General features: G+C 38.8%; 1 protein-coding gene across 5 annotated transcripts in view; it reads left to right on the top strand.

Annotated features, from left to right (window-relative positions):
- Positions 1 to 27653, top strand: part of RIPK1 (receptor interacting serine/threonine kinase 1) — a 50596-nt gene that overhangs the window by 13062 nt on the left and 9881 nt on the right. For 2 of the 5 annotated variants that reach the window (XM_027840935.1, XM_027841007.1), the window contains exons 2-9: positions 768 to 828; positions 2645 to 2862; positions 12575 to 12728; positions 15819 to 15956; positions 18283 to 18544; positions 21805 to 21954; positions 24734 to 24810; positions 27438 to 27528. In XM_027840935.1, coding sequence (XP_027696736.1) covers positions 2654 to 2862; positions 12575 to 12728; positions 15819 to 15956; positions 18283 to 18544; positions 21805 to 21954; positions 24734 to 24810; positions 27438 to 27528 — 1081 coding nt within the window. In that variant the 5' untranslated portion in view covers positions 768 to 828; positions 2645 to 2653. Of the gene's footprint in view, positions 1 to 767; positions 829 to 2644; positions 2863 to 12574; positions 12729 to 15818; positions 15957 to 18282; positions 18545 to 21804; positions 21955 to 24733; positions 24811 to 27437; positions 27529 to 27653 lie in introns of those variants that run through there. The other 3 variants (XM_027841098.1, XM_027841164.1, XM_027841241.1) reach the window with 3 other exon arrangements.

Here is a 27653-nt window from a genome sequence, read left to right as displayed (position 1 = left end):
TTATCCCCTTGTATCTTCTGCTATGGTCTTTTCTAGAAAGAAATATTATTCAAAGGAGGGAAAGGACCTCAATGAAGGTATGACTTAGGCATACCTTGTTCAGAGGTAATCTATTAGACTCTAATTAAGTTTGATCCAACAAATATTTATTAAGCTCCTACTATTTGCCGGGCACTGTAGCAAGTGCTAGGAATACAAAAACAATAAAAGAAGCAGTCCCTGTCTCTAAAGAGAGAACTTAAAATCCATTAACACATGACCCTGGTAATTACTTAATGAATCTGGATTCTGAAGGAATTCAAGTTTCCATGATTTTCAGAGTAAATCAAGCAAAAGCACAAAAAAATGAGCAGAATCAAGAGAGCATTATATATAATAATGGCAATATTCATTTAAGAACAACTTTGAATCCATTATGACTATTATAAATACCCAAATTAACTACAAAGGACATATGAAAGAAGACATTATCTGCATCCAGAGAAAGAACTGATAAGTAGAAGTATGTATAGAATGATTCTACATATATATACATATTTGTCTAATGGTAGCCATCTAGGTGGAAGAAAAAAAAGGAAAAAAAATTTACATGATAACTTTATTATATATTTAAAAGGAATAGCAAGTTGTACCTAATAGATTTTCAGTTTACTATGTTATAGAAATGCTTGTTTTATTCCATAAATTAAAAATAAAATAAATTAAAAAAATTTTAAAGCACAAAGAAATGATCCAGATAACATTTGTATTGTTATTCTCATTCCCAGATCTGGAGGTACAAAAAGAAAACTTTGGCTCAGTTGGTCGGTACAATTAAGAGCTTAGAATGTAAGTAACATCAGATAATCTACCATTATGCTTAGGATAGAGTTTGGGTATTGTGTTCAGATCTAGGGGCCTCATTTTAGGGATATTAATGAAGTGGAGGGTGTCCAGAGAAGGATAGCCAGGATGGTACAGGAAATTGAGATATAAACTTAAGCATCTCTTGAAGGAAATAATTTAACTTGGAAAAGAGAAGAATTAAGGGGGCCATGATACTAGTCCTTAGGAACTGGAAGAGCTGGCATGTGGAAGAGGCCTTGTTCTTGGTTCCAGAAGGTAGAACTAGAATCCAGGGATGGAAGTTGCAGAGAAAAAGATTGCAGAGTGATTTAAGGGAAAACTCCCTTAACTTTTAAATCTACCCAAAAATAGATAAGGCTGCCTTGGAAAGGAGTGAGTTTTCCCTCAATGTGGCAAAAACTAGAAGAGATTCTTATTAAAACAAAGGTTAGACAAAGTAGTCTTTGAGGTGGAGATAGGGAATATGCATTTATTTAGCTCCTACTATGTGCCATCCATTGTACTAAATGGATAATATTTATAAAGTATTTAGAAGCCCAGTCTGTTTTTAGATATGGAGAACATGGAGAGGGTCCACAGTGTAAATCTAAGTGCTAAAAAAACACACAAAAAGATCTCTGAAAGTTGTTAGAACTGATTATTTGGGTCTTAAATACAAGATGGTTATTATAAAAATAGTTACCAATTTTTTACCACCTGTACTGAGAACAAAACACATGAAGAGGAAATTAGCCTAAACCACAGAATGGAACATTTAAGTTGGAGAGAAGAAAGAATTTTCTTACCACAAGAATTGGGACACTTCCTTCTCTTTAGAAATATTCTTAAAGTCTAATTTTTAATTGTTTCTTCCTAGATACCAGAAGACTACACTCACAGTCAGAAAGATCTGGGTTGATAGCCAGGCTCAGGTTGTTCAAATTCTGCCTGAATTGGTGTATGATGCTGGGTAAACCACTTAATATTTCTGAGCTTCAATATTCTCATCTGTAAAATGGGAATAATAATACCATCCACCTCACTGGCTTGTTGTGAGGAACAGATGAGATAGCATATGTGAATATACTATCCTATGTGAATATCAGCTATTTTTTGTCATTATTATTTTTTTTTATCATCTGCAATGAAAATAAGGATAAACTCACATGAGCATAACCTAAAATGTGGCAGTGGGCCTAAAAGCACGTGTTCATCTTTTCTTTCTTTTTGTTCATTCTTACAAGAATCTCTCTGCAAAGAACAAAGTCAGAATATTTTACATGAAAATATTTGTTTGTGTTTCCTAGACCTAGCTTGATAAGGAGCAAGGAAGAAAAATAATAGCTAGCATTCATAGAGCTCTTTAAGTAAGTAGGGCCCATCCAATGAATATCTTTTGATCTGGGAATAAAACTTGATCACTCTAGGTCCAAACTTGTAAACTACTTGTTATGTAGACCAGATAACCTCCCCAGCTTCCTGTCAGCTTATGATTATTCTGGGAAACCTCCCATTGACTTCTTCCTCTTCACAGATGTAAGAGAGACTCAAACAAAATCAGAACCTTGTAGGAACTCTCTTTTAAGTTCCTCATCTAGCAGGATTTGATCTTCCTTAGCCTGAAGCGCTCGATGGACAGTTTCCTATGGCCATCCTATTCACAAAGAAAATAAATTAAATTTAAAAAAAAAGAATGAAACTGGAGTCTTCTGGGGCTCAAAATAGTATGGGCAGTATGGAGCACAAAGCATACACCTTTGAAAATGCTTATTAAATATGACTGGTAAAAGCATAATGGTTCTCTCTGCTTTCTTTGCAGGCCAGCATTATGCTAGACAAAGAACTACATTTTCCAAAAGACTGTACGTCTAAAAGAGAAGCAGACATGTCTTTGGATGACATGGAGATGAAAACTGATGACCTGTTAGAGAAGGAGCAGATAGACAGTGGAGGGTTTGGGATGGTATCCTTGTGTTTTCATAGAAGCCATGGCCTTGTGATCCTGAAAAACGTATACACTGGACCCAAGCGCACTGAGTAAGTTGGCATGATGAGATTCAGTGGAAAGAAAGAAAATGTGTTAGTCAAATCAGGGTTTTAAGGAATAAAGTATCATTCCATTCATGTAATTTTAGGGTTTATTGAAACATAAATAAGCAACATGCATATACTTACTCATACAACTAGGATACAAGACATATTCTGATCCACTTAGATTCCCATATTTGTCTAGCCATTGAAAATGAAACTACACATTTAACCACTCCCAGGAAGTCTCATCTATCTAGAATTCAGGGCTGGGGAACCTGTGGCCTCGAGGCCACATGTGGCAGGTTCCCCACCCCTGATCTAGATGATAGCCCATCCACTAGATGGCCCACAGCTATTAGAGGCTGTACAGTTTTATATTGGGGTGGGAAGAGGAGAGAGAGAATGGAAGGAGTGGAACAGAGAGAAGGAGAGAGACAGAGAAACAAGAGAGAGAGAGAAAGAGAAGGGGGAGAGATAGAAAGAATAGAGAGAGAAAGAGACAAAGGGAGTATGAAGAGAGAGAGAGAAAGAGAGTAGGGAGAGAGATTGAGACTGTACTAAGTGCTTACTATGTGCTGGGCAGAGAGAACTGAATGAGACATTTAGAGTCAGGATACCACAGCTACGTTTTAATGTAACAGTCAACAGGTGTTGGCAGAATTCTTTAGAGTACAGAAATGCAATCATGAATATTCCACAATTACTCTAGCTCTCTCTGTATATCCCCCATTCTTCTTTGGGTGAAGGGCCTTCTCTAACTGGCCTACATGAAAAAAGCCACAAAAATCAATCAGTGGCTGCTATGACTATCAAGGTACATATAAATACATTTTTACATCTGTGTAACACTTTGAAGATTTCAGAATGTTTTTACATATATTATCCTAGCTGACCCTCACAATAGTTCTATGAAGTAGGAAATCAGAGATGATCATTCCCATTTTATAGCTGAGGAACTAGAGACTCAGGGAAGTTGTTACAAGCCCAAGGTCACATAGCTATGAAGTAGAAGATGTGAGACTAGACTGCCCAGGTCTTTTGACTCTTTAGTACACGCCGCTTTTTTTTTTTTTTTATATCACGCTGTTTCTCATAGACAGTACCTAGGCAAGCATCTTTGTAGGATGGCTGTATTAAGAAACCTGGTAGTATAGATGGTAAGCTGACTTGTTCAGAAAAGACTGAGGATGGGAGGAATTTTTCTAATATTTCCATGTGCTGTCTTCATATGCTTTATTACACCTATCACATCCCACTATGGTGGACTTGCAGAATCTACTCAGATGTTAGGAGTAGAACTGTAAACCAAACATAATGGCTGAGCCCCTAACCAGAGTCAGGATATAGTCCTACAGTCTTGCTATCTGTGAAAGATATGTACAATGCTGTAATGTACCTGTGTTGTTGTTGAGTTGTGTCCAACTCTTCATGACCCCAGTTGGGGGTTTTTCTTGGCCAGAGTAGTCTGTCATTTCCTTCTCCAGTTCATTTTATAGATGAAGAAACTGAGTCAAACAGAGTTAAGTGACTTGCCCAGGGACACAGAGCTAGTAAATGTCTGAGGCCAGATTTGAACTCAGAAAGATGAGTCTTCCTGACTCCAAGCCCAGTACTCTATCTACTGTGCCATCTAGCTGCCCCTGTGGCACCTGTGTGTAAAGTCACTATGGCTGCCAGTAATATTGCTGGTATCAACAGAGCTATTTTCTTTGAAAATACTTCTTTTCCTTTTCTTTTTACTTTTTTTTCCCAGTAAGGTATACCCAGTATTCCTATAGTGTTTTAAATTTTTCAAAATCCTTTTGCAAACATTTGAACTTTACAACTCTGTAAATTAGGTAGTTTGTGTATAATAACTTTCCCCCCATTTTATTGATGAATAACCTAAGGCTATATAACTCTACCAAGGTCACACATACTAGAAAGTGACAGAACCAGACCTGGAATCCAAATCTCTTGAATCCAAGCCAATACTCTTTCTCGCTATACCACATTGCTTCTTGGGTTTCTCCTTTAACAGCTTCACAATCTCAAAAGACTAGCTCTTCTGAGCAAAAGTTCTTCCGTAAGAAATCTAGGTTGTTTTTTTTTTTAAGGCAATTGGGATTAAGTGACTTGCCCAGAGTCACACAGCTAGTGTCAAGTGTTTGGTCTGAGGCTGAATTTGAACTCAGGTCCTCCTGACTTCAGGGCTGGTGCTCTATCCACTATGCCACCTAGCTGCCCCCATAACAATTCTAAATGAAAGGAATTGATAATGAATATATATCAGGCCCTGACAATCTAGTCTTGATGGACTGATATCTCTTTAACATGTACACCTTAAATGGAGAATTTTTATTAGCCTTTAGGGGGATTTCTCCATCCAATCCAACAATCCATCAGTCAATCAATAAGAATTTAATAAACACCTACTATATATATACCAGGCATTGCATGAAGTTCTGGGGATACAAAGAAAAACAATCCCTGCTTTCAAGAAGCTTACATGAGGAAGATAACAGGTGCATATGTGGGTATAAGTATGTATGTATGTATGTATGTGTTTATGTATATGTATGCATATATGTGTGTATGTATGTGTGTATATATGCAAAGTATATGTGTGTGTGTATAATATATCCAAAGTAAACACAAGGTAACCTTAGAAGGAAAGGCACCAGCAGCTGTTGAGTTTGAGAAAGGTCTCTTGAAGAACATGGTGCTTAGTCAGACAGAGTCTTGAAGGAAGCCAGGGATTCTAAAAATCAGAGATGAAGAAGGAGAGCATTCCAGGCATGAGGCACAGCCAGACAAAGACATAGAGATGAGGAGATGGAGCATTTCATATGAGGAACAGCGCATAGACCAATATGGTCAGACTGCAATGTGCAAGGAATGGGTTCACGTTTAAGAAAACTAGAAATATGGGAAGAAGCCAGAGCTTTAAAAACCAGATGAATTGTCTGACACAAAGCAGGTGCATAGTAAATGCTTTTTAACTAACTGACTGATATTTGAGCCCAGAAGTAACGGGAAGCCATTGGGTTTTATTGTTGTTCACCCTGCATTTTGGAAGAGAACCAAAGACATCACAGGGTAGTGTCTTGACTTGCAAAAGGAGGTAAGGGTTACACGGTCAGATCTATGCTTTAGGAATATCGCCTTGACAGTTATGTGGAGAATACATTAAAGCAGAAAGAGACTTGAACTATGGAGGCCAATTAGGAGGCTGTTGAGCTGCTGAAGGTTGGCAGTCTAAGTGAAGAGAAGACAACAATTTCAAGAGATGTTATGGAGATAGAGATGTCAGGATCTGGCAACTAACTGGATATATGGGGTGAACAAGAGTGACCACTTGAGGATGACAACGAGGTTATGAACCTGGGGAACAGGAAAGACAGTGGTATACATAGCAGTATTAAGAAAGTTCAGAAGATAGGTAGATTTGGGGAAAACAGAAGAAATAATTAGATCTCTTTTGGATATATTGAGTGAGGCTTAAAGAATATAGAGATAGATATATAAATCTGGTAGTCATCTGCATACAGGAGATAATTGAACCTATGAAGCTGAAGACATCACCAAATGACTGGGTGAGGGACAGGGATAGAGAAGGAAAGAGGCAGAGAAAGAGAGAGAGAGAGAGAGGGAGAGGATACAGAACAGAGGACTGAGATAGCCATAGTTAATAGGAGAGGTGTAGATGAAGGAAAGGAGACTGAGAAGGATCTAAATAGGTAGGAGAGAAACACCATAGCAATATCACAAAAACCCAAAAAACAAAATGTAGCTAGGGTGAGAAGGTGGTCAACAGTGTCACATGGTAGAGAGAGATCAAAAGGATGGGGGTTTACAAAAGACCATTTGATCTGGCAATTAAGAAATCACTGGCAACCTTGGAGTTTCAATTGAATGATAATGAGGTCAGAAGCTGGATTGCAAAGAGTTTAGGAAAGAGAAACAGGAGAGGAAGCAGCAGGATCAAATCTAGATAAAATTTTCAAGGAGTTTAGCTGAGAATGAGAGGAGGGATAGGAAAATATATAGAGGAGACAGGCGAATCAAGTGAGAGGGTGTTTGTAGGTTTTTTGTTAATTTTTAAGGACCAAAGAGACATAGGTGTGTTTGTTGGCAGAAGGGAAGGAGCCAACACCTAGAGAGTGCTTGAAAATTAAAGGGAGGGGGTGATAGTTGGGACTTGATAAGGAGAAGGGCAGCTTCTTCATTAGAGACTGGAGTAAAGAAGAGATAGTGGGAGATGATGTCAGGACGGTGTGAGGTGAGAAGGGGCGGAGGAAATGAGAAACTCCACGAAAGCTAAAAGTCTGCTACTTCAGGAAGGGGACTGAAATATGCAATTATAGCTATTCCAATACCATATTGGCAGTCAAATTGAATAGGCAGAGCTTAATAGTATGCCTCAAAAAATATCTATATATACACAACGTTCATGATGTGAAGGTACTGCATACAATCAGGGAAACTCCCCTTAACCCTGCGGGTTTTGTGTGCACTGTCAATAAACAATGATAATTGTTATTTGGCTTATCCTGGGAGTGCAACTATTGGGGAAGTACAAGTCTTTGACACCATTAATTTGAGGGCCGATGACATGATACCAGCTCATGACAGTCCCCTAGCAGCCTTAGCTTTTGATGCAAGTGATACCAAACTCGCCCCTGCTTCTGAGAAGGGAACTGTGATTAGAGTATTTTCCATCCCAGAAGGACAGACAACCTTTGAGTTCTGGAGAGGAGTAAAGAGGTGTGTAAGCATCTCCTCTTTGGCTTTGGCATGAGGTAAATGACTTCATTTTTTGATGAGGTATGAAGGAAAGTCCTCAGCTAAGAGAATGGAGGTAGGGAACACTGTAGGAAGCTTGAGAAGAGAGAGAAAAGCACTTTTTAAGTACCTACAGAGACAAAAGTAAAAATTGGCCCTGTTCTCAAGAAGCTTACCTTCTACCAGGGGGATAAAATTTGGAAATAGGTAATTATATTTGTGATTATTTGATAAGAAAGAACTAGAGGAAATCAGGAAAGGCTTCCTGAAAGTGGCATCCTATGAGCTGAGTCTTGAAAGAGGCCAGGAATTCTAAGAGTCAATGGTGAGACAGGTGCATTCAAGAAATGAGGGATGGCCTCCACTTAGCTATAGAGATGGAAGATGAGGTGCTGAATTTGGAGTACTATAAATAGACCAGTTTGAAATTTAAAGGGCATAAAGTGGAGTAACATTAACTAAGCCTGAAGAAGGAATTTGGAATGAGATTATAAAGAGTTTTCAATTCCAAGCTAGAGAGTTTATATTTTGTTGAAGAAGCAATAGGGAGACATTGAATGTTCTGGAGCAGGGGAATGACATGTGACCTGTGCTTTAGAAAGATTATTTTGTGAGCTGTGTCTAGGATGCATTGGAGAGGTAACAGAAGTCAGTAATCCACTTAAAAGGCTATTGTGTGGTCCAGGCTAGAGGTGATAAGGGCCTTAAATTAGGTGACCATGAGAATGGATGGCACTGATGCTAAAGATGTGGAGAAAGAATTGACGAGATTTAGCAACTAATTGTATATAGGGAATGATTGAGAATGAATATTCAAAGTTATAAATGTGAGTGACTAGAACTATAGTGGTGACTTTAGCATAAATAGAGAAGTTTGGAGAGGGGTAGAGTTAGGTAGAAAGGCAGTGAATTTTGGTAGGGGTATACTGAATTTGATATGCCTGTGGGACACTTAGTGGAGATGGAGATGGGGATTCAATTAGGGAGGAGTTAAAAGATTGCCTTGCTGTAGTGATCTCTAGTTGAAATGAGATAAAATAAATTTGTAAGAGTGCTACACAATTTTCAGGTCTTTCTCTACCTTTGTTCAGCAGCACATGAATAGGAGAGGAGGAAATGGGTGGTAGGAGTTTTGGATTTGGTCACACATGAGTAGTGAGTGATAGAACAAGGGAGCAATGTTTTCAAGAATATAGGGGAATAAAGAATTGAACTGGTTCACTAAGGGGTCACCATTGGAAGGAAAGAGAATACTGCTAGAGTAGGGTTGATTGAGAGTGGTGAGATTATAGGTTCCAGTGAGAATGAAGAATAGGGAAATGAGGCTTAGGGATAAATGGATCAATAGATAGAAGGAAGGAAGATTTCACCTCTCAATATAGGAACTTTCTAAAGAGTGGAATTTCCAAAAAAAGCAACTGAGCTGCCTCACAAGGCAATAAGTTCTCATAAGAGGTGTTCAGGCTAGGAAACCATCTGTCACAGATCTCTTAGATTGAATCCTTGCTTTAAGTGGAAGAATAGACAAGTTTATCCTAGTAGGTTCTTCCACTTCTCAAACACTATTAAAAAATGTTTATGTGAAATTTGACATAGCTATAGCTCCTGTGGATCATTCAACCTGTGTTACAGACTGCAAGATTATCTGTAGTTTAACTGTAAACTTTATTTCCCTTATAATGCAAAGAAGCATGGAAGGTCTGTGAAGTACATGGAAAGGGGTTTCCAAAAATCTCTCTAATGAATTGAGCTTATATATCTCTTCCTTTAACCATGGTTGCTCTTTCCACGTAATCTTTGTGTCTGTAGGAGGGGAAAAATCTATTGAAAGCCCTAAACTCAGGGAAACTATTAAAAAGCTAATAAAAAGGATAAAGTGATAGATTGGGCAATAGTTCTTTCTGCATTAGGCAGTCTCCTTCTGAAACAGAAACCAAGAAACAAACAGCTGTTTGCTGATTGCTGAGCTCTCATCATTGCTTACTCCATATGGGTATATACTGCATAGGGGATCATATGATAATAACAGTAAGCATTTATGTAGTATTCTAAGGTTTGCAAAGTACCTATATTATCTCATTTGACACTCACAACAACCCTGTGAAGTAGGTGTTTTATATATGAGGACGCTGAGGCTGAGAAAAGTTAGGAGACTAGGTCTGTGGGGACGCATAGCTGGTTAGTATCTGGGACAGGATCTGAACTCCTGTCTTCTGGACTCTAAGTCTGGCACTCTATTCACTATACTACCTACATCATGTTGTTGTTGTTCAGTCATTTCAGTAGTGTCTGATCCTTTGTGACCCCATTTGGGGTTTTCTTGGCAAAGATACTGGAGTGGTTTGCCATTTCCTTCTCCAACTCATTTTACAGATGAGGAAACTGAGGCAAACAGGGTTAAGTGACTTGTCCAGGGTCACACAGCTAGTAAGTGTCTGAGGCCAGATTTAAACTCAGATCCTCCTGACTCCAGACCCGGAACTCTAGCCACTGCGCCACCTAGCTGCCCACCTACATCATAGGATCACAGAGTAAGAGCTAAGTGGGACCTCAGAGGATATCTAATTTAACCTCCTCATTTTACAGATGAGGGCAGAGAGGTTAAGAGATATTGTCAACTAGGTCGCAAGTCCTACTGTGCATAAAGCAGTTACCATATTAGAGAAAGTGGTCCATAGCAAGCCATGGAGCCAAAGGCATACAATCTCTTTGCCCCATTAAACCTTTTACTCTCAATTCTCAATATATTCCTTGCCTCTGAGGCTGTACCTTCACACCTCAACCTCCACACTCCATCTATTCTCTTAACTCTCTCCAATTATTCTTGATCATTCTTTCATCAGGCTACACCCCAAATGGACCACTAAAGCTCAGGCTTGCAACTTCTATGTTGTCTGGCTGATTCTTCTACAAAGCTTATAGCCATTTCACAACCAAATGCTCAGGCTACTATCTGACATTCACAAAATGCCCCTACCTCCCTAGAATTTGTAATAACTTACTCTTTTTCCAGCTGTCCCAGCAATGGTGAAAGGTGGGGAGAAAATCTCCTCGTAGAAATAGTCATACTTGATTCTGTCTTCCCTTCATAGTTCCACAGCATCCCAAGGTACTGACAGAAGGAGAGCTTTCTGGAATTACTACTTCATTCATTTTAGATTTTGACCAGAGAGCACCTACCTTCCAGGATTGTCATGAAGATCAATTGAAATTATATTTGTAAAGTGCTTAGCACAGTGCTTGACACCTAGTAGGCTCTATATAAATGTTAATTATTAATTAGGAACAGAATTTTAAATCTGACCACTGTATCAAGTCTAACTGGCTAGTATCTATATTTCTATCAATTGTACATTTATCATAATGCTTGTGAATTAGAGGCTCAGCAAAATTATCTTTTATGTAAACTGAAAGTCGTTGAACAATGGCTAAAAAAATGATAGCTGAAATTTAAATGGCCCTTAAAAGGTTTCAAAGTATTTTATTTCATTTGATCTTCACAATATCTCTGTCAGGTTAAGTCCTATTATTATCCCCATTTTATAGAAGAGGAAACTGAGGCTTGGAGAGAAATCACTTATCCCAGAAGAATAAAGCCTAGAAGTGTCTGAGTTGGAATTCATGCCTAGGTTTTCCTGATTCCTCATCTAGCATTCTGTCCATTATGTTACACTGCTAGTTATCATATAGGCCTAGAGGAAGTTGTTTTTATTTTTAAAATAGGAGTTGTATTTCTGATAGGGGTTCAGAAAAGACATAGTGGGCCACAATAGGGTCTCCCAAGTGAGTTCATGCTTAGCCTCTATCCTTCTCTGGCCTCATATCTCATTCACACATGAAGCTTTGTTGGAAGACAGCAGGTGAACGTGTAGAAGAATATTCATAGGATAGACATATATATGTAGGGCTGGCTTTTCCTATAACCAGAGCAGCCAATTTCCTATGTAGTATGATTTGAAGACACTTGGAAAATCTTTCTCTTCAAATGTATCTCCCTGCTACTGGTTACGCTTTACCATTAAAGATTCTTTCCTTTGGGTTAAACACTTCTTCTCCTGTGAGTCTCTTTTTAAAAATGCAGACCACTTTTGGAGAAATGAGGAATGACATCTTAATATTATCTCACTGCCAAGAAGATTCCCTGTCTAATAGGCAAGGCCTGTGGAAGCAGAGGGCAGAGGACATGTAAAACGAGGAAGGAAAGGGGAGAAGAGGAAGTGGTGGTTATTAAAGAAAAACCACCTACTTTTCACAATTCTGCCAAGGGTCAGCCTTGAATGTGAGAATCAGCAAAGTATATTCAGGGCGCAAGAATACTTTCAAAGTACAAAAAACCTCTGGAGGAATACTACCTTCATTTGAATTCATTGACAAGAAGTTTGACTTTCTCATGCAGGGATTCTCAACCATTTTTGTGTCACTGACCCCTTTGGCAGTCCAGAAAAGCCTGATGGGCCCTTTTTTGGAATGTTTTTTAATAGTAATAGGAAGAAATACCCAATTTTAGTTAGAGACTAGTGAAAATAAAGATGTAATTTTTTTCCCTATCCAAGTTCATGAACCTCTTGAAATCTATGCACAGACGCCTGAGGGGTTCCTAGATCCTAGATTAGGAATCCCTGGTCTAACAGAAAGGGCTCATAAGAGTTGCATGTATGATGAGGTAGTAAAGTTTTACCTTAGGACTTGATATAGTTCCCCAGATAAGTTAATAGATGACTTCTCTCCTCCTTCATATTTCTCATCTCATTCATAGGAGCCACAGGAAAAGAATTGTTTAACCCAATGAGTAACAATGAAAGTAGGTTTTCTTCTATCATCTTTTACACAGTGCTTTTGGAAAGTGTTTTCTCTGCCACTTTGTCTAGAACAATTTCCAGTTCCTGTTGATGACAGGGTTGCTATTCTGGGACACTATAGCACTTATTCTCATTGGCGTATTCCCCTCCAACAGGTATAATGCCGCTCTCCTTGAAGAAGGGAAGATCATGCACAGGCTGAAGCATAATCGGGTAGTGAAGTTCCTAGGCTTTATTTTAGAAGATGGGAATTATTCTCTTGTAATGGAGTATATGGAAAAGGGGAATCTAATGAAGGTGCTGAAGACAGTAAGTAAAGAGCTTCTTACACACAAACTTTTGTAGACATTGTGGTTGAGCTTTTGCAGCTGATTTTCCATTATGGTTATTTTGATGTCTTTTTGCATACTGGTTGGCGTAGAAATTTGGTACTAAATTGTGTTGTCTGTTATTTTTTTGTGGGCGTATGCCTACCTGCCTAACCAAACTATGAAGTCCTTAAGGGCAGACACTGCCTCACTACCTAGTGCAAGGCCTTATACAAAATAAGGACTCAGTAAATACTTATTAGGTTATTAATAATGTAAACCTATAATCTGATTCTTTGAAACATGATTTTCTTGGTGTGGGTTTTCTCTCTATCAATAGAGTAAATAAACCCACCTTAATGTCTTATGGGATACCCTGGCCAAAAATTTCATCACCCGCTGGCTAACCTTATGGTGATGAGATGTAGATGAACTGGGTAAAATATATAATAGCATGACAAATGTCATGCCATAAACCAAATGAAGGACCACTTCTTTTATGCCAAATATATAACCTTACTTGTTCCTGGCAACCTAACTGGATGAGATCAGTGTAAGAAAAGATAGTTGACAAATCCAAGCCACTATCACTCCTCTCTGGTTTATGTTTTTAAAGCAGTTTTTATGGTTTATGTCTCTTAGTTTCCTAATTTATACATTCCTTAAAATTGAATGAGAAAATCACATCTAATTCTCTGAAAATTGGTTTTCAGTTTATGGTATAGGAATTGTACCCATAAAGAAACTAGATTGACTTTTAGCAAACATTTCAATTCCACCAACATTTAAAAAACACTTGCTGTGTATATGGTACTATCTCAAGTACTGAAGGAGTGCCAAAGTTTAGCTGACATGGTCCAATCCCTCAAGGAACTGATATTCTAGCAAGGGGATGAGACATATCCTGGTAACTATAATACTCAGCAATGCATGATACACACAATGAAGAGATGTAAGATAAAGTGAGATCCACAGGGGAATGGGGAAGGTGATTGGGAATGGCTTCATAGAGGAGATGGCCTTTGATTTGGATGTTAAATGACAGGTAGGAATTCACTTAAGAGGTAGGTAAAGGAGAGACAATTCAAGACTAAGAAATAGTGTAAACAGAGGTATAGTGGAAATGCATGTGTGTTTTGGGGGACAGAATGTAGTCCAGTTGAGCTCTAGCACATAATATGTGAAGGGCAGCAGTATGAGGGAAATCTGAATGGGTTGATGCCAAATTGTGGAGGACTTTAAATACCAGCCAAAGGAGCTAGAACTTTATTCCATACAAAAAAAAAGGAACTACTGAGGATTTTTTTTTTTTTTTGGTTAAAGAGTCACAAGACTAGCTCTTTTCTATTATTTTGAAAGTTGTGTGAAGGATATAATAGGATGTGGGAGTAGGAGAAGGGAGAAGAAAGCGGAAGTAGGATGTCTTGTTTGTTTCCAGTAGTATCTGGAAATCATTGTCTGCACCCAGTTAGTGGCAGTGAGAAGACAGAGGGGCAGATGCACCCAAGAGATGCCGCAGAGGGGAAACTGCCATGACTTGGTACACTGATCATCATCTTGGGAGGAGGGCAGTTCTACATTAATTTTGTTTCATTGATGTTGCCCCTTCTTACACTGCTTTGGGACTCTGCTTTTGGAATTCCTTCAGATCCAGTTTACAAGTCACATAAGAAAGTCAGCCCTATTGCTTTATAGTTACACCTTTGACAAAAAACAAGTATCAAGCAAAAAAGCTAGGGATCGCTCACCTCATTCACTAAAGTTAGCTCTGGAGGACTTTCAGCTGTTCCCTCAAAAAACAAGTCACAGTTTACACCCAAGGGTAGGCAAAAGAATAATGCTACAGGCTCTCATCGCAAAACAGAAGTTCCAACAACGTTTGGAGTAATTGCAAGCATCATTGGAATACTGTGTGTGCATAGCCTTCCAAAATAACTGCTTTGAAAGGGACAACAATGACTTGAATGAACTTTAGCGAAAATTTTCAGGGAAAGTAGAAATATTTTATTACTATGGTGATAAAAATGTACCAAAAGGAATTCAGATTTTCTGGCATGTTTGTTAAAGAGTTGCATAGGGGCAGCTAGGTGGAGCAGTAGATAGAGCATCAGCCCTGGAGTCAGGAAGACTTGAGTTCAAATCCAGTCTCAGGCACTTGACGGTTACTAGCTGCGTGACCCCGGGCAAGTCCCTTAACCCCATTGCCTAGCCAAAGAAAGAGTTGCATACCTTTATAATCATACCTATATTTTTTTTATAGATCGGACCTCTTCCACACTATGTCCTTTTTCTCTCAACAGGCAGCATAGTGTAGTGGACAAAACACTGAACTTCAAGTCAGGAGGATCTGGATTCAAGTCTGATACTTATTAGATGGGTAACCATGAGAAGGTGATATAGCCTCTTTGAGTCTCAGTGTCCTCAGCTGTAAAATGGGATAACAGTAGCGCCTGCCACACAATGTTATTGTGAGGTTTAAATAAGACTGTATGAAACGTATTATACTAATGTTAACTTTTATTATTATTTTAAAGGTTTAAATCTTTCTTTTTTCCAGTCCTGTCTCCATGAAACAATATAGATATAGCATTAACTTCTAGCATTACATTGATGTGATACAGCATCTGTGCTCTGAAATTCCATAGAGAAACTTTAAAAATTTTTGGCCTTTATAACAACCAATCAATGTGAAAATTTCAGTATATAAAGAACGAGAAGATTGTATGCAAAACCACCAAAAACATGTTGAAGCATCAAAATGCTTTGTTTTATGCAAAACCATGTAGTTTTTTAAAAAGTATATAGTAATTTTAATATGGTATTAACAAAATTGCCTTGTTTGTGTCACCTTCGGAACTTTAGAGAAATTTTTACAGGAAAGTGGAAATGTTTTATTATTACCATGGTTATAAGAATGTAGCAAAAAGCAAGAAATCAAATTTTCAGGATGCTGCTAAAGGGATAATTCTCAGTGATTAAATTGCATCCTTTTTAGTGCTCTGCTCTCCAAAGAGCTGATTCATGAGACTATTGCCCTATCTTGTCTTTTTGTTCCTTTACTCACTAGAATTCTTTGTTATTTTTGTTTTAGACTAGTATCCCCTTGTCTGTGAAAGGGAGAATCATTCTAGAGGTCATTGAAGGAATGTGCTACTTACACAGAGAAGGTGTAATTCACAAAGACCTAAAGCCGGAAAACATCCTTGTGGATGACGACTTTCATGTTAAGGTGATGATGGCTCTCACAGAGTACTGGGATCACTCTCTGTACTTACTGCATTCTGTCCACTCTGATCTGCATGTGTCTTCTGTGTGCCATAGAGCGATGTTAGTATACAGGATATTAGGTAACAACCAGCTCAGCCCTTTACTGGTGCTGGTAATAGTTTAAAAAAAAAAAAAAAAGATCAGCATTGTGGAGTTGGGGGATGAAATGTTCACTATTTTCTATATTGATTACAGGTTAAGAGCAACATTTAGTAGTCTTACTCTATTCACACTAGAATTATATGGATTCCCCCAACCAGAGATAAAATTGTTCCCTTTGACTTGGTCTCATTTGTACATTTTAGTCTTTCTCTCCTATTTTCCCTTTTTTGTGTTTTCTTTCGGATCTCTGTATTTTCTTTACTGCCTCCTTCCTTCCCTTAGGTTCCGGCCAGTGACTCCACAAGTAGTGTCATGGCCCTCTCCTCAGGGTGTCTCTTGCTGAATGAAACTTCTGGGTATGTGGAACAGCTTGCACCAACTGACCAATGGACATTACTTGGGGGAAATATAAAGCACACATCCCCAGGTCACTATCTGCTGGCTACTCAGAGAGGAGGTCTGCTCAAAAGGAAAATTTTCCTTGCCCCTAGAAATTTTTGAATAACACAAAAGGAAAAAATAGGAAATTTTAATAGGGTTTTTTTTAATCCTTTCTTTGATCCTATCAAAAACTGCCTTTAGCTTTTTTACAGCTGCTTTGGAAATTTTCATAGAAATTAAGATAAAAGAAGACCAAAATGATAAAATAAATTTCTAAGGGACATTTCCAGAGAAATTTCTAGATTCCTGAGAAATCAGTGGAACAGTGTGGTATAGAAGTATTCTAAGTGTGGAACCAAAGGATCTTGGTTCAAATCCCAGCTCTGCCACTCACTGCCTGTATGACATTAGGCAAGCCAGTTAATCTCCTTGAGCCTCAATTTTTTTATATTTAAAATGAGAAGATTAAGCTAGATGTCTTCTCACATCCCTTCCAGCTCTAAATCTATGACATAAAACTTAATAATTTATTATTGGTAGACAACTTTTATTTAGGTAAAGTAGTCAGAACTTTTTTTTTATAATTTTGCTAGTTAAATTTGCTATCTAAATGTTACCTTTTTTCTTTTAAAATTTATGTTGTTTGTCCTTTGTTTTCGAGAAGGACCAGTGACATCACAGGGTGATGTCTTGACTTGCACATGAATTGGATTGAAGTGAGACAGAGCTATGCAAAGTCAGCCTCACTCTCTCTTCCTGAGTCATTGAAGTCCAGTGGCAGGACAAAAGTCAAGATAAATGGCAATGGCCCAGAGTGCAGTGGATGACTTTTTCATCTTTGATGCCAAAGAAGCTCTAAGTGCTCCACAATGCCCATTTCAGCCACCTTTGTGGCCACTGGAAAAAATTGTTTCTCATCCCTCTGGGAAAAATTTTCACATACTTGGGGTAGACATCTCCCTAATTCACTAATAGGTTTGAGGACTGTTCAACCTGGTTTAGCCCTTCTGATGAGACGGTTTACCACAGGACGTGGGCTGGGGTGGACGATACACATACTACAGCTTCTTGGAGCCATAGGTTAGACTTGGGTGAAGGTGGATGAACAGCCCTGAAAAGGGTTCAGCAAGCGCTCACACCTGAGGTGCTAGTGCTCCCATACACCATAGCAACTAGGTGGTGAAGTGGATAGAGTACCTGGCCTGGTATTAGGAAAATTTGTCTTCTGAGTTCAAATGTGATCTCAGACATTTACCAGCTGTATGACCCTGGGCAAGTCATTTAACCCTGTTTGCCTCAGTTTCCTCATCTGTAAAATGAGATGGAGAAGGAAATGGCAAACTACTCCGGTATCTTTGCCAAGAAAACCCCAAATGGGGTTACGAAGAGTTGGACATGACTGAAAAACAACTAAACAACAACTCATATGTGCCATATTTGTCTAAAAATTCATGTATGTCTATAATGACTTGGATAAAATCAAAGTTTTCTGCAAGATTTCATAGTACCTCCCATTTTAAGTCAATCCAACAACACTTATTAAGCACCTGTTGTGTTCAGGGCATTATACTAGGCAGTGGAGATACATAGATGAAAAATGACCCAATCTCTGCTCTTAAGGAGCTTACAGTCTAGTGGGGGATATAACATGTACATATATAGGCCCAATATTATGTAAAATGTAGTAGGAATGAAGGAGATGGCCAAAGTATTATAAGAAAACTTGAAGAGGGAGTGATCACTTTCCAAAGTTACCTCATTTATATATCCTGCAGTCTGATCTCAGGTTTTACCTTCTTTTGCAGATAGCAGATCTTGGTGTTGCCTCCTTTAAGACCTGGAGCAAACTGACTAAAGAGGAAAACAACAGGCAGAGGAAAATAAATACCACTGCTAAGGTGAACGCTGGCTGCCTGAGTACTGTGGCTAAGGCAAATGCTGGCACCCTATTGTACATGGCCCCAGAACACTTGAACGATATCAACGCAAAGCCCACTGACAAGTCGGATGTGTACAGCTTTGCCATAGTGCTCTGGGCAATCTTTGCCAACAAGGAACCGTATGAAAGTAAGACATGTGGGAGAACATCATATGATTAACCCAAATTGTCCTATGAAATTAAGACCCATATTTCTTTGAAAAATCAGTTACAATTTAAAACAAATTCAGGCTAAAAAGAAAAGATTCATAGTACTGATAAGAAATCCTAATAATCCTAATGCTTCATCCAAACCCTGGAAGGGTGCTTAGTCTTCAACAAAAAGGGACTTCGTGTATTTATTTAACACAGCTTGAGTAAACTGCTATGCTAGTCCCTGAAGTACAAAAAGTTGTATAAGACATAGTTCCTGTCCTCAAAGAACTTATAATCTAGAAGGAAAGGTGAAAGGGAAAACAAGTGCACCATGAAACACCCTCCCATTAGATGTTCCTACGATTGCAGAAAACATCTAAAGTTAGTGGAAATTGATAGTTTGGGAACTGCAGACTAACTTTTTAGGGATGGCAGATAATAGGAAGGGGGTGATTTAGCTTTTGGGTTGAACTGGTCTGGATATAGTGGTGAGAGTGAGTAAAAAATAAGATGTGAAGAGAGGGTGCAGTATACCTGTGGCATGTGTGGTGTTTGAGCCTGTCTCCATCCCTTGTCATTGGGGTACAAACAGATGCTCATAGATATCTGTGTCCAGGGTTTTGGTTCATACTGTTCCAAAGCCCACACATAATGTGTACCAGAACAATGAAGCTTGGCTAAATCTAGCCTGTACCAACTGAGCTTGCCCTCAATTTTCGATCCCTAGTGAAGAATACTCAGTTGGTTAGGTTGGTTATGAGGCATATTTAACATAGGGAGTAGTGATTTTCCCGATCCTTCTTTCACATGACAAGCCTTTGACTGAAAGACTTTGAATAGAGACACGATTACCATTTCACAGTGTTTTTTAATTGAATTTATAATGTTGGTGGGGGGGGTGGGATGGGAACTATTACATGATTTGAGAAGCTTACAATGTAATTGTACATACACATGTGTACATATATACATACACATATGTATGTATATAAAACTAGTTAGAAAAATTAAGAAGCCTCTTGATAAAAGTGAAAAAGGAGAATGTAAAAGCTGACTTGAATCTTAACATCCAAAAACTAAAATCTTGGTAACTAGTCCCATCACTTCCTGGAAAATAGAGGGAGAAGAAATGGAAGCAGTATCAGATTTTGTATTCTTGGGCTCAAAGATCACTGTAGAAGGCTACTGCAGCCATGAAATTAAAAGATACTTGCTCCTTGGAAAAAGCTATAGCAAATTTGGACAGCATATTAAAAAGCAGAGACATCACCTCGCCAACAAGGATCTGTATAGGCAAAGCTATAGTTTTTCCGTGGCAGCTAGGTGGCACAGTGGAGAGAGTTCCTGGCCTGGAGTCAGAAAGACCTGAGTTCAAATGAGACCTCAGACACTTACTAGCGATACGAGCCTGGGCAAGTAATTTAACCCTGTTTGCCCCAGTTTCCTCATCTATAAAATGAGCTGGAGAAAGAAATGGCAAACAACTTCAGTATCTCTGCCAAGAAAACCCCAAAATTAGGGTCGTGAAGAGTCAGACATGACTGAAACAATTGAACAACAACATGGTTTTTCCAGTAGCACTGTATGGCTGTGAGAGTTGGACTATAAGGAAAGCTGAATGCTGCAGAATCGATGCTTTCAAATTGTGGTGCTAGAGAAGACTTAAGATTCCCTTGGATAGCAAGGAGATAAAATCAGAAATTAATTCTGGCTCTTCACTGGAAGGTGAAATACTGAAGCTGAAGTTTAAATACTTTGGCCACATAATGAGAAGACAGGATTCATTGGAAAAGACCCTGATGTTGGGAAAGATTGAAGGAAAAAGGAAAAGGGGATAGCAGAAGATGAGATGACTAGATAGTGTCATGGAAGCAATGAACATAAGCTTGGACATACATCAAGAAATTATGAAGGATAGAAGGGCCTGGTGTGCTCTGGTCCATGGAGTCACAAAGAGTTGGACACGACTGAATAACTAAACAACAGCTAAGTAGAACAAGCTAAGGGCATGTTTTGTTTTGTTTTTTAAGTTTCCAAAAATGACTTAACATGTACAAGATGGGGGAGGCAAGACTACGCAGCAGTTCCTCTCAAAAAGATTTGGAGATTTTAGTAATTATAGTAAAACAAAAAAGCTAACATTATCTTATGCTGCACTTTTGAGACATAGTATCAAGGAAAAAGAGGTCCTAGGCCCACTCTATGCTGGTCAGCCCACAACTGGAATATTGTGTTCAGTTCTAGAAACCATACTTTGGGAAGGTCATTGATAAACTAGAAAACATTCAGAGGAGATTGAAGGATAGTGAAGGGGCACAAGCTCATGCCATATGAGGATTGGTTGGAGAATGGGGAATCTTCACCCTAGGGCCGGGGGTAAAAAGAAGATGCAGAAGCACGTGATTGCCATCTTCCGGTATTTAAAGGCTTGTCATGTGAAAGAAGGATCAGATTTGTGTTCCTTAGCCTCATAGAGCAAAACTAGGTGCAATGGGTCAATGTTAAATGGCCCTCATGTAAGGAAAACAATTACTTAGAAGCAGAATGGGCAGCTTTAGGAGGTAATGGAGTGGAGGTGGTAAGAGATTGATGAATCTCACGAAGGTAGAGTGTTGGAAGGGTCATTAGTGTAAATATTGAAATTACTAAGGAGGAGGGTGGAGGTTTAGGAATAGGCTGATAAGCCAGGTAAAGAATGTGAAAGAGTCCCTTGAAAGTTGAGAAAGGTTGGAATATGAAATAAAATGTTGGTGTTATAGAGATTCCACAAACCATTGCTCCCAGCTAAATTTTGAGGGACTTAGAAGGAAAGACAAGTGATAATTGTGTAGCTGGGGGCTGGAAGCCTTCAGGGATCTCATCCGCTGACTAGATGACCTATGAAATCCCTTACAACTAAGGGATACTCTATGTTAAAAGAATCTCTTCTGGGGCAGCTAGGTGGCGCAGTGGATAGATGTCAGCCTTGGATTCAGGAGGACCTGAATTCAAATCCAACCTCAGACACTTGATACTTACTAGCTGTGTGACCCTGGGCAAGTCACTTAACCCCACTTGCCTCACCAAAAAAAACAAGACAAAAGAGTCTCTTCTGTCTCTCTTAACAGTTATACCCATTGCAAACACTAAAAGTAATCCCTAGTATAAAGGTAAAAACTTTGTTTACATATTTTCCTTTTGCTGCAGAGCACTTTTATGAAAGGAGATTGGAGAAAGAAGAAGAGCAGTGATGAAACTTATCTTTGCCTTTCAGATGCTATTTGTGAACGGCAGATAATAACATGTGTTGGAAATGGAAACAGACCAAATGTGGGAGAAATTGCTGAAAAGTGTCCAAAGGAGATTATTAACCTCATGGTACGCTGCTGGAATGGGAATCCAGATGAACGACCAACCTTTAGTGGTAAGATATTTATGAACCTGAGCTATACCCTATATAAAGATTTTCAGGGATGCTGCTGATAGGAGCTTAGAAAATCAAGTCCTAAATTCGAGGTAGTTTCAAATTGATTTTCCAGATCTTTTCAAGAGCTTTTTTTTTTCAAAGCACTCACAACAAAGCCAAATATTTTGTTTCTATCCTTTGTCTCTCTTTCCTCTTCTAGTTTCTTTAACATTTGTATGACAAGTGACAGGCTAGTAAGTGTAGTCCTTATAAGTCAGCACACAGTGTACATCAGTGTGCTCAGTTGATATAATTGCCCAAGAAAGGGGCTGGAGCTCCTGCTTCCAGAAAGTCACAAAGATGTATAATTGACGTGCTCTGAGATACTGTGGAGCATACATAAACATTCTGTGACTGATTTTTATCTGCTAACGACATGGTGGGCAGTAGCTTATTTAATTGGATGCAGTTGTAGAACTGGGACCATTTTTAAAAAGCCTCAGATGGCCTCAGCCTCCTGCTCTCTCAGTTGGAGTTCTGATCTTGCTTTGACTCCTATGATATTAGGTGGGAGACAATGCTGTAAGAGGAGAGGCCTTAGGCGCTCTCTCTCTCTCTCTCTCTCTCTCTCTCTCTCTCTCTCTCTCTCTCTCTCTCTCCCTCTCTCTCTCCCCCCCACCCCCCAGTGGCCTAGGAATATAGGTTTGAGTTCTTTGCCTGATGTGGTATTTGTTCTTTTTCATTTTAGGTGAAGGAAGTTGGGGGCTGTGACCTTTGTGAGTTTCAGAAGGTCAAGAGAGCAAGACACCCAAGGTCTGGGAGTTCAGGACGTCTGCTTTCTTGACTTTTTGAAACACTAAAGACAGTAGCATCCAACTTCTTGCTTCTCTGGGCATCAGTGATGGGCTAGCTGCAAAGATTAGTATTGGACTGGGCTTCAGGACTTTCAGACCAAAGCCTTTCCCCTTTATAGCACTGTCCCTTGCCCAACACCATCAACAAAGAAGTCAGTTCATGAGTGGAGGCCCTCCCAAGAAAGCCAAGAGGCCAAGGCCAATTAAAATTCTTTGAAGGTGTTCTGAACCAGTTAATATACTCTGTGCAGGCTTTATAGGACCAGGCTTATTGGCAAATCTCATATTTGCATTGTATTGTGTATGGGTGTGTTTACTTTAGAACAAGTATACGCATAAAAGAGAGGAGCAGGGAAGGAGCTGAAATGATTGCCCTTTCCCCAAGGATGCAAAATGGCGTAGTACCAGACCTCAAGGAACATAGTACCTAATGAGGGGTGGGAGAGACATATACACAGAAGCTATGATACAGGGAGTATGAGAGTTCCAGAGTTCTGTGATAAATTTGAAAAGAGTTCACTTTCACTTGTTGGGGGGTAGAGGAGAGTGGGGAGAGAATCAGAGATGGCTTCCTTGAGAAAGTGGTACCTGAGTTACAACATGAAGAAAGGGAAGCTTTCAAAAGGAGAGGAAGCAGGGAGGCAAATGAGAATGACCAAAGGCAGGGAAATGGGAGAGAGCAGGGGGAAAACTAAAGACAGTGAGTAGTCCTGTTTGGCAGAAAAGAGGAGCTAGATTGTAGAGAATATCTAATAATAATAATAATAATAAATGCTAACATTTATATAGTTTGTAATATGTGCCAGGCACTATGCTAAGTGCTTTACAACTATTATCTCATTAAATCCTCATAACATCCCTGGAAGGTAGGAGCTATTATTATTCCCATTTTATAGATGAGGAAACTGAGACAAACAGGTTAAGCGACTTGCCCAGGGTTACACATCAAATAAATGTCTGAGGCCAGAGGCTACATAAGATCCTTTGCTTCCGAGAGATTCTTGGGATGTTGTACTTCCTGTCTAGCCTGTTATCAGCTTTCTTATTAATTCTCTTTATCAAAGAACTATTTCATTTTATTGCTTTTTCTAATCACTCTTTAGGAGCATTTCACTTTGTAAAGATTAACAACTCAATTGTAAAGAGGACAACATTGATGAAATGTTTTACAGTGATGAACACTAATGAATGGCAGGATGAGGAATATTGGTTTTAATTAGTAAGCAATGAAAAGCCAGTAAAGGTTTTGAGTAGACAACTGGTAATGATCAAAGCAATACAATAATGAGAATTTTATTTGGCAGCTAGAGAAAGATGAGTTGGAAAAGGGAGAGATTGAGTCAAGGAGCACCCTAAGGAAGGGAAAGTCATTTCAGGGAGAATAAAAAAGAGAGAATGGATCCAAGAAAAATTGGAGGGAGAGGGGTGGATTCACAAGACTTAGCAACTAATTAGTGAAAAAGAGGGAAGAGTCAAAGATACCCTGAGCCTAAGTGACTTCCCTTGTCACTTGTCCACCTAGGACTCTTAATCCTCTCTCTCTTTGCCTTTGTACATTGAACATTGTCATCTTGTGCATTCTAGACTCAAATTTATGCCATTGGTGATGCTTCACCATCAAGGTTCCACAGTTCCCAACCCACTTGAAGTGGTAAATCAAAATAAGGAGTGCTGAATCAGTCTACTCTGGTCTATGAAGGGGAAGCTGGGAAATACTATAGCAACCCAAGATCCTTTGCTTCTTAGAGCCTTCTAGCATGCTGTACTTCCTGCCTAGCCTATTAGCAACTTTATTATTAATTTTTTTTATTAAGAAACTATTTCCTTTTTTTTTCTTTGCTATTTCTCATAGCTAAATGACTCCAGGGTCATTTTACTTTATAAAGACATTTTTACTTTTGTGCTAAAAAATGTTAAAACTGTAAAAAAAATTTTTTTCACAGAAATCGACCAAGAATTCAGACCTTTCTACATTGAACAATTTGAAGAAAAGGTGGAAGAAGATGTGAAGAATTTAAAAGTAAGTAGAGTAGTGGATGCTCAAAAATGGAAATTTATGTCACATATTTGAATGCTTAAACATAAACAACAGGGAGGCACAGCATTACTGTTTCTGTGGTTTTTCCAAGAACTTCATCTTGGTGGCCACAAAAATGAACATTAGCTGCTGAGTTTTCATTTGTTTTTCTTTTACAAAGTGATTAATTTTTTTTATGCTAAAAAGCAAAAGGCTTTTTTTTTTCTACATGGGGAAAAGAGGATCAAAGAAGGAATGAGGACTCCTCAGGTCAGGGTGGATTGAATAATAAAAATGGAAAGGGAAAACTAAGAGTAGGAAGAATCACACAACTTTTGCTCTGTTTCTGTTTTCTCTCTGTCCTACAGAATGATCTTTGGACTAGAAAGGATAGAATGAAAAATAGCTAATAGAGAGTTGAAACTCAAGATAAGTAGAGGGACAATAAGAAATCGTCTAGTTGTTCTTGATGAATTTGTCACCAGACCAAGGTGAACTAGATCCTTGGGTACTGAAAGAACTAGTAGCTGTAATGGCTGAACCATACTCAGTGATCTCTGAAAGATGGTGGAGAACAGAAGAGGTACTCAGGCCTAAAGAAGGACAAATGCTGTCCCAATTTTCAAAAAAGGGAAGAGAATAGTCTGCAAATTATAGACCAAAGAGCTTGACTTCAATTCCTGACAAAATTTTAGACTATTCTTACTGAAGTTACAGTTAGTGAACATCTAGAAAAGGAAGCAGTGATCACAGATAGTTATCAGTATGGCTTCATCAAGAATAGAATCATACGGGAGCAGCCAGGTGGCGCAGTGGATAGAGCATGAGCCCTGGAGTCAGGAGGACCTGAGTTCAAATCCAACCTCAGACACTTGACACTTACTAGCTGTGTGACCCTGGGCAAGTCACTTAACCCCAATTGCCTCACCAAAAAAAAAAAAAACAAAGAAAAAAAGGAATTGAGTCACATCAGACCAACCTTCATTTTTTGATGGGATTTTTAACGTCAGAGGAATGCTATAAATACAGTTTCTCTAGATGTCAGCAAAGTACTTACAAAATTTCTCATGCTATCTTTACGGAGAATATGGAAAGAAGTGGACTAGAGGATAGCATAGTTAGCTGGATTCAGAACATGCTGAACTGCCAATAAGTACTGTAAGATGAGGTTGTATGATGTAGTGGAGAGAGGACTGAACTCGGAGTTAGGGTACTTGGGTTCAACTTCCTACTCTGACATTTACTAGCCAGGTGAACCTGGGTAAGTCATTTATTCTTTTATGTGCCAGTTTTCTTATCTGTAAAATGGAGAAAATAACATTTCCCGACCTATCTCACAAAGTTGTTATGAGGAAAACACTTTGCAAATCTTAAAATGCCACATAAATGTGAGCTGTTATCATTATTATTATTTGAGGTTCAATGTCAACTTGGAAAGAGATCTTTATTAGAATATCCAGGGATGGTTCCTTGGCTCCCATACTATTTAACATTTTTATCAGTGACTTGGATGAAGACATAAATGACACACTTACCATGTCTGTAAGTAACACAGAAATAAATGGAAGGCCTAGCTAACATGTTGAATGACCAAATCAAGATCCAAAAGCATCTTGACAGTTTAAAACAATGGACTAAATAGAATATGGTGAAATTTAATAGAGATGAATGTAAAGTCTTAGCCTGGGATTAAAAAAAATCAACTTTATAAGTACTAATTAGGCATCATGTAACTGATTGTGAAAAATATCCGGGGTAAGGAAGTTATGGACTGTATGCTTAATATAAATCAGTAGTGGAATGGTAGTGGCCAAGAAAACAATTGAAGTCTTAGATTACATGAAAAGATAAGTAGTCCAGAATGAGGCAGGTAACAGCCCTGCCTCAGGGCTGGGTCAGACCAAACCCTGGAGTATTGTGTTCATTTCTGGGTGACAAATGTGAAGTCATCCAGAGGATGGTGAAGGTCCTTGAGATCATGTTATATGAGAAATGGTCAAAAGAAATGGGAATTCTTAGCCTAGGGAAGAGAAGACTTAGAGGTGACATGTTAGATATGTTAAAGATGTTTTAATTTGAAGGCAGAGGACCTGGGTTCAAATGCTGACTATGTCACTTACTACCTGTGTGACTTTGGTCAATTCACAACATCTCTGGGTCTCAGTTTCCTCATTTTTAAAATGAGGGAGTCGGACTACATGACTTCTCAAGTCCTTTCCAGCTCTGAATCTATCATCCTATGATCTTATGTATCTGAAGAAGTCATGGGGAAGAGAGGTTAGATTTGTTCTGCTTGGTTATGAGAGGCTGAGCTAGGAGCACATGAGCACATTTAGGCATAATGTAAGGAAAAACCTGACAATTTGAACTCTCCATAAATATAACAGGCTGCCTTGGGAGGCTGTGGACTGTCTATCACTAGAAGTCTTTTAGCAAAGACTGGATAATAATTTGTTGGAGATGTTGTAAATGGTATTCTTACTCAGAAATGGGTTAGACTAGATGATGGCAAAGGTCTCTCCCATCTCAGACTGCAAATGTCATAATTCATATGATTTTGTGTTTTCCACAACTGGATTATAGTTGCTGCTTGCAAAAGCATTGCTTTTTGTTTTTGGCTTTTTCTATAGAAAGCATATCCTGCTCCAAATGAAGTAGTGAAAAAGATGCAGTCCCTCCAGATTGATTCGGTACCAGTGCCCCCAAGCAGAACAAATTCAGGTAACTTCCAGGATACCTGCAAGTCACTTCATTTGTATTTTCATTCATTCATTTAACAGACATCTATTGAGAATTTACTATTGGTAAAACAGCTCTCGGGCAGGATACAAAGAAATGTAATAGTT

The sequence above is a fragment of the Vombatus ursinus genome, unplaced genomic scaffold (genome assembly GCF_900497805.2).
Source record: "Vombatus ursinus unplaced genomic scaffold, bare-nosed wombat genome assembly UNPS02000577.1, whole genome shotgun sequence".
NCBI lineage: Eukaryota > Metazoa > Chordata > Mammalia > Diprotodontia > Vombatidae > Vombatus > Vombatus ursinus.
This window is presented reverse-complemented; position numbering and strand designations above follow the sequence as displayed.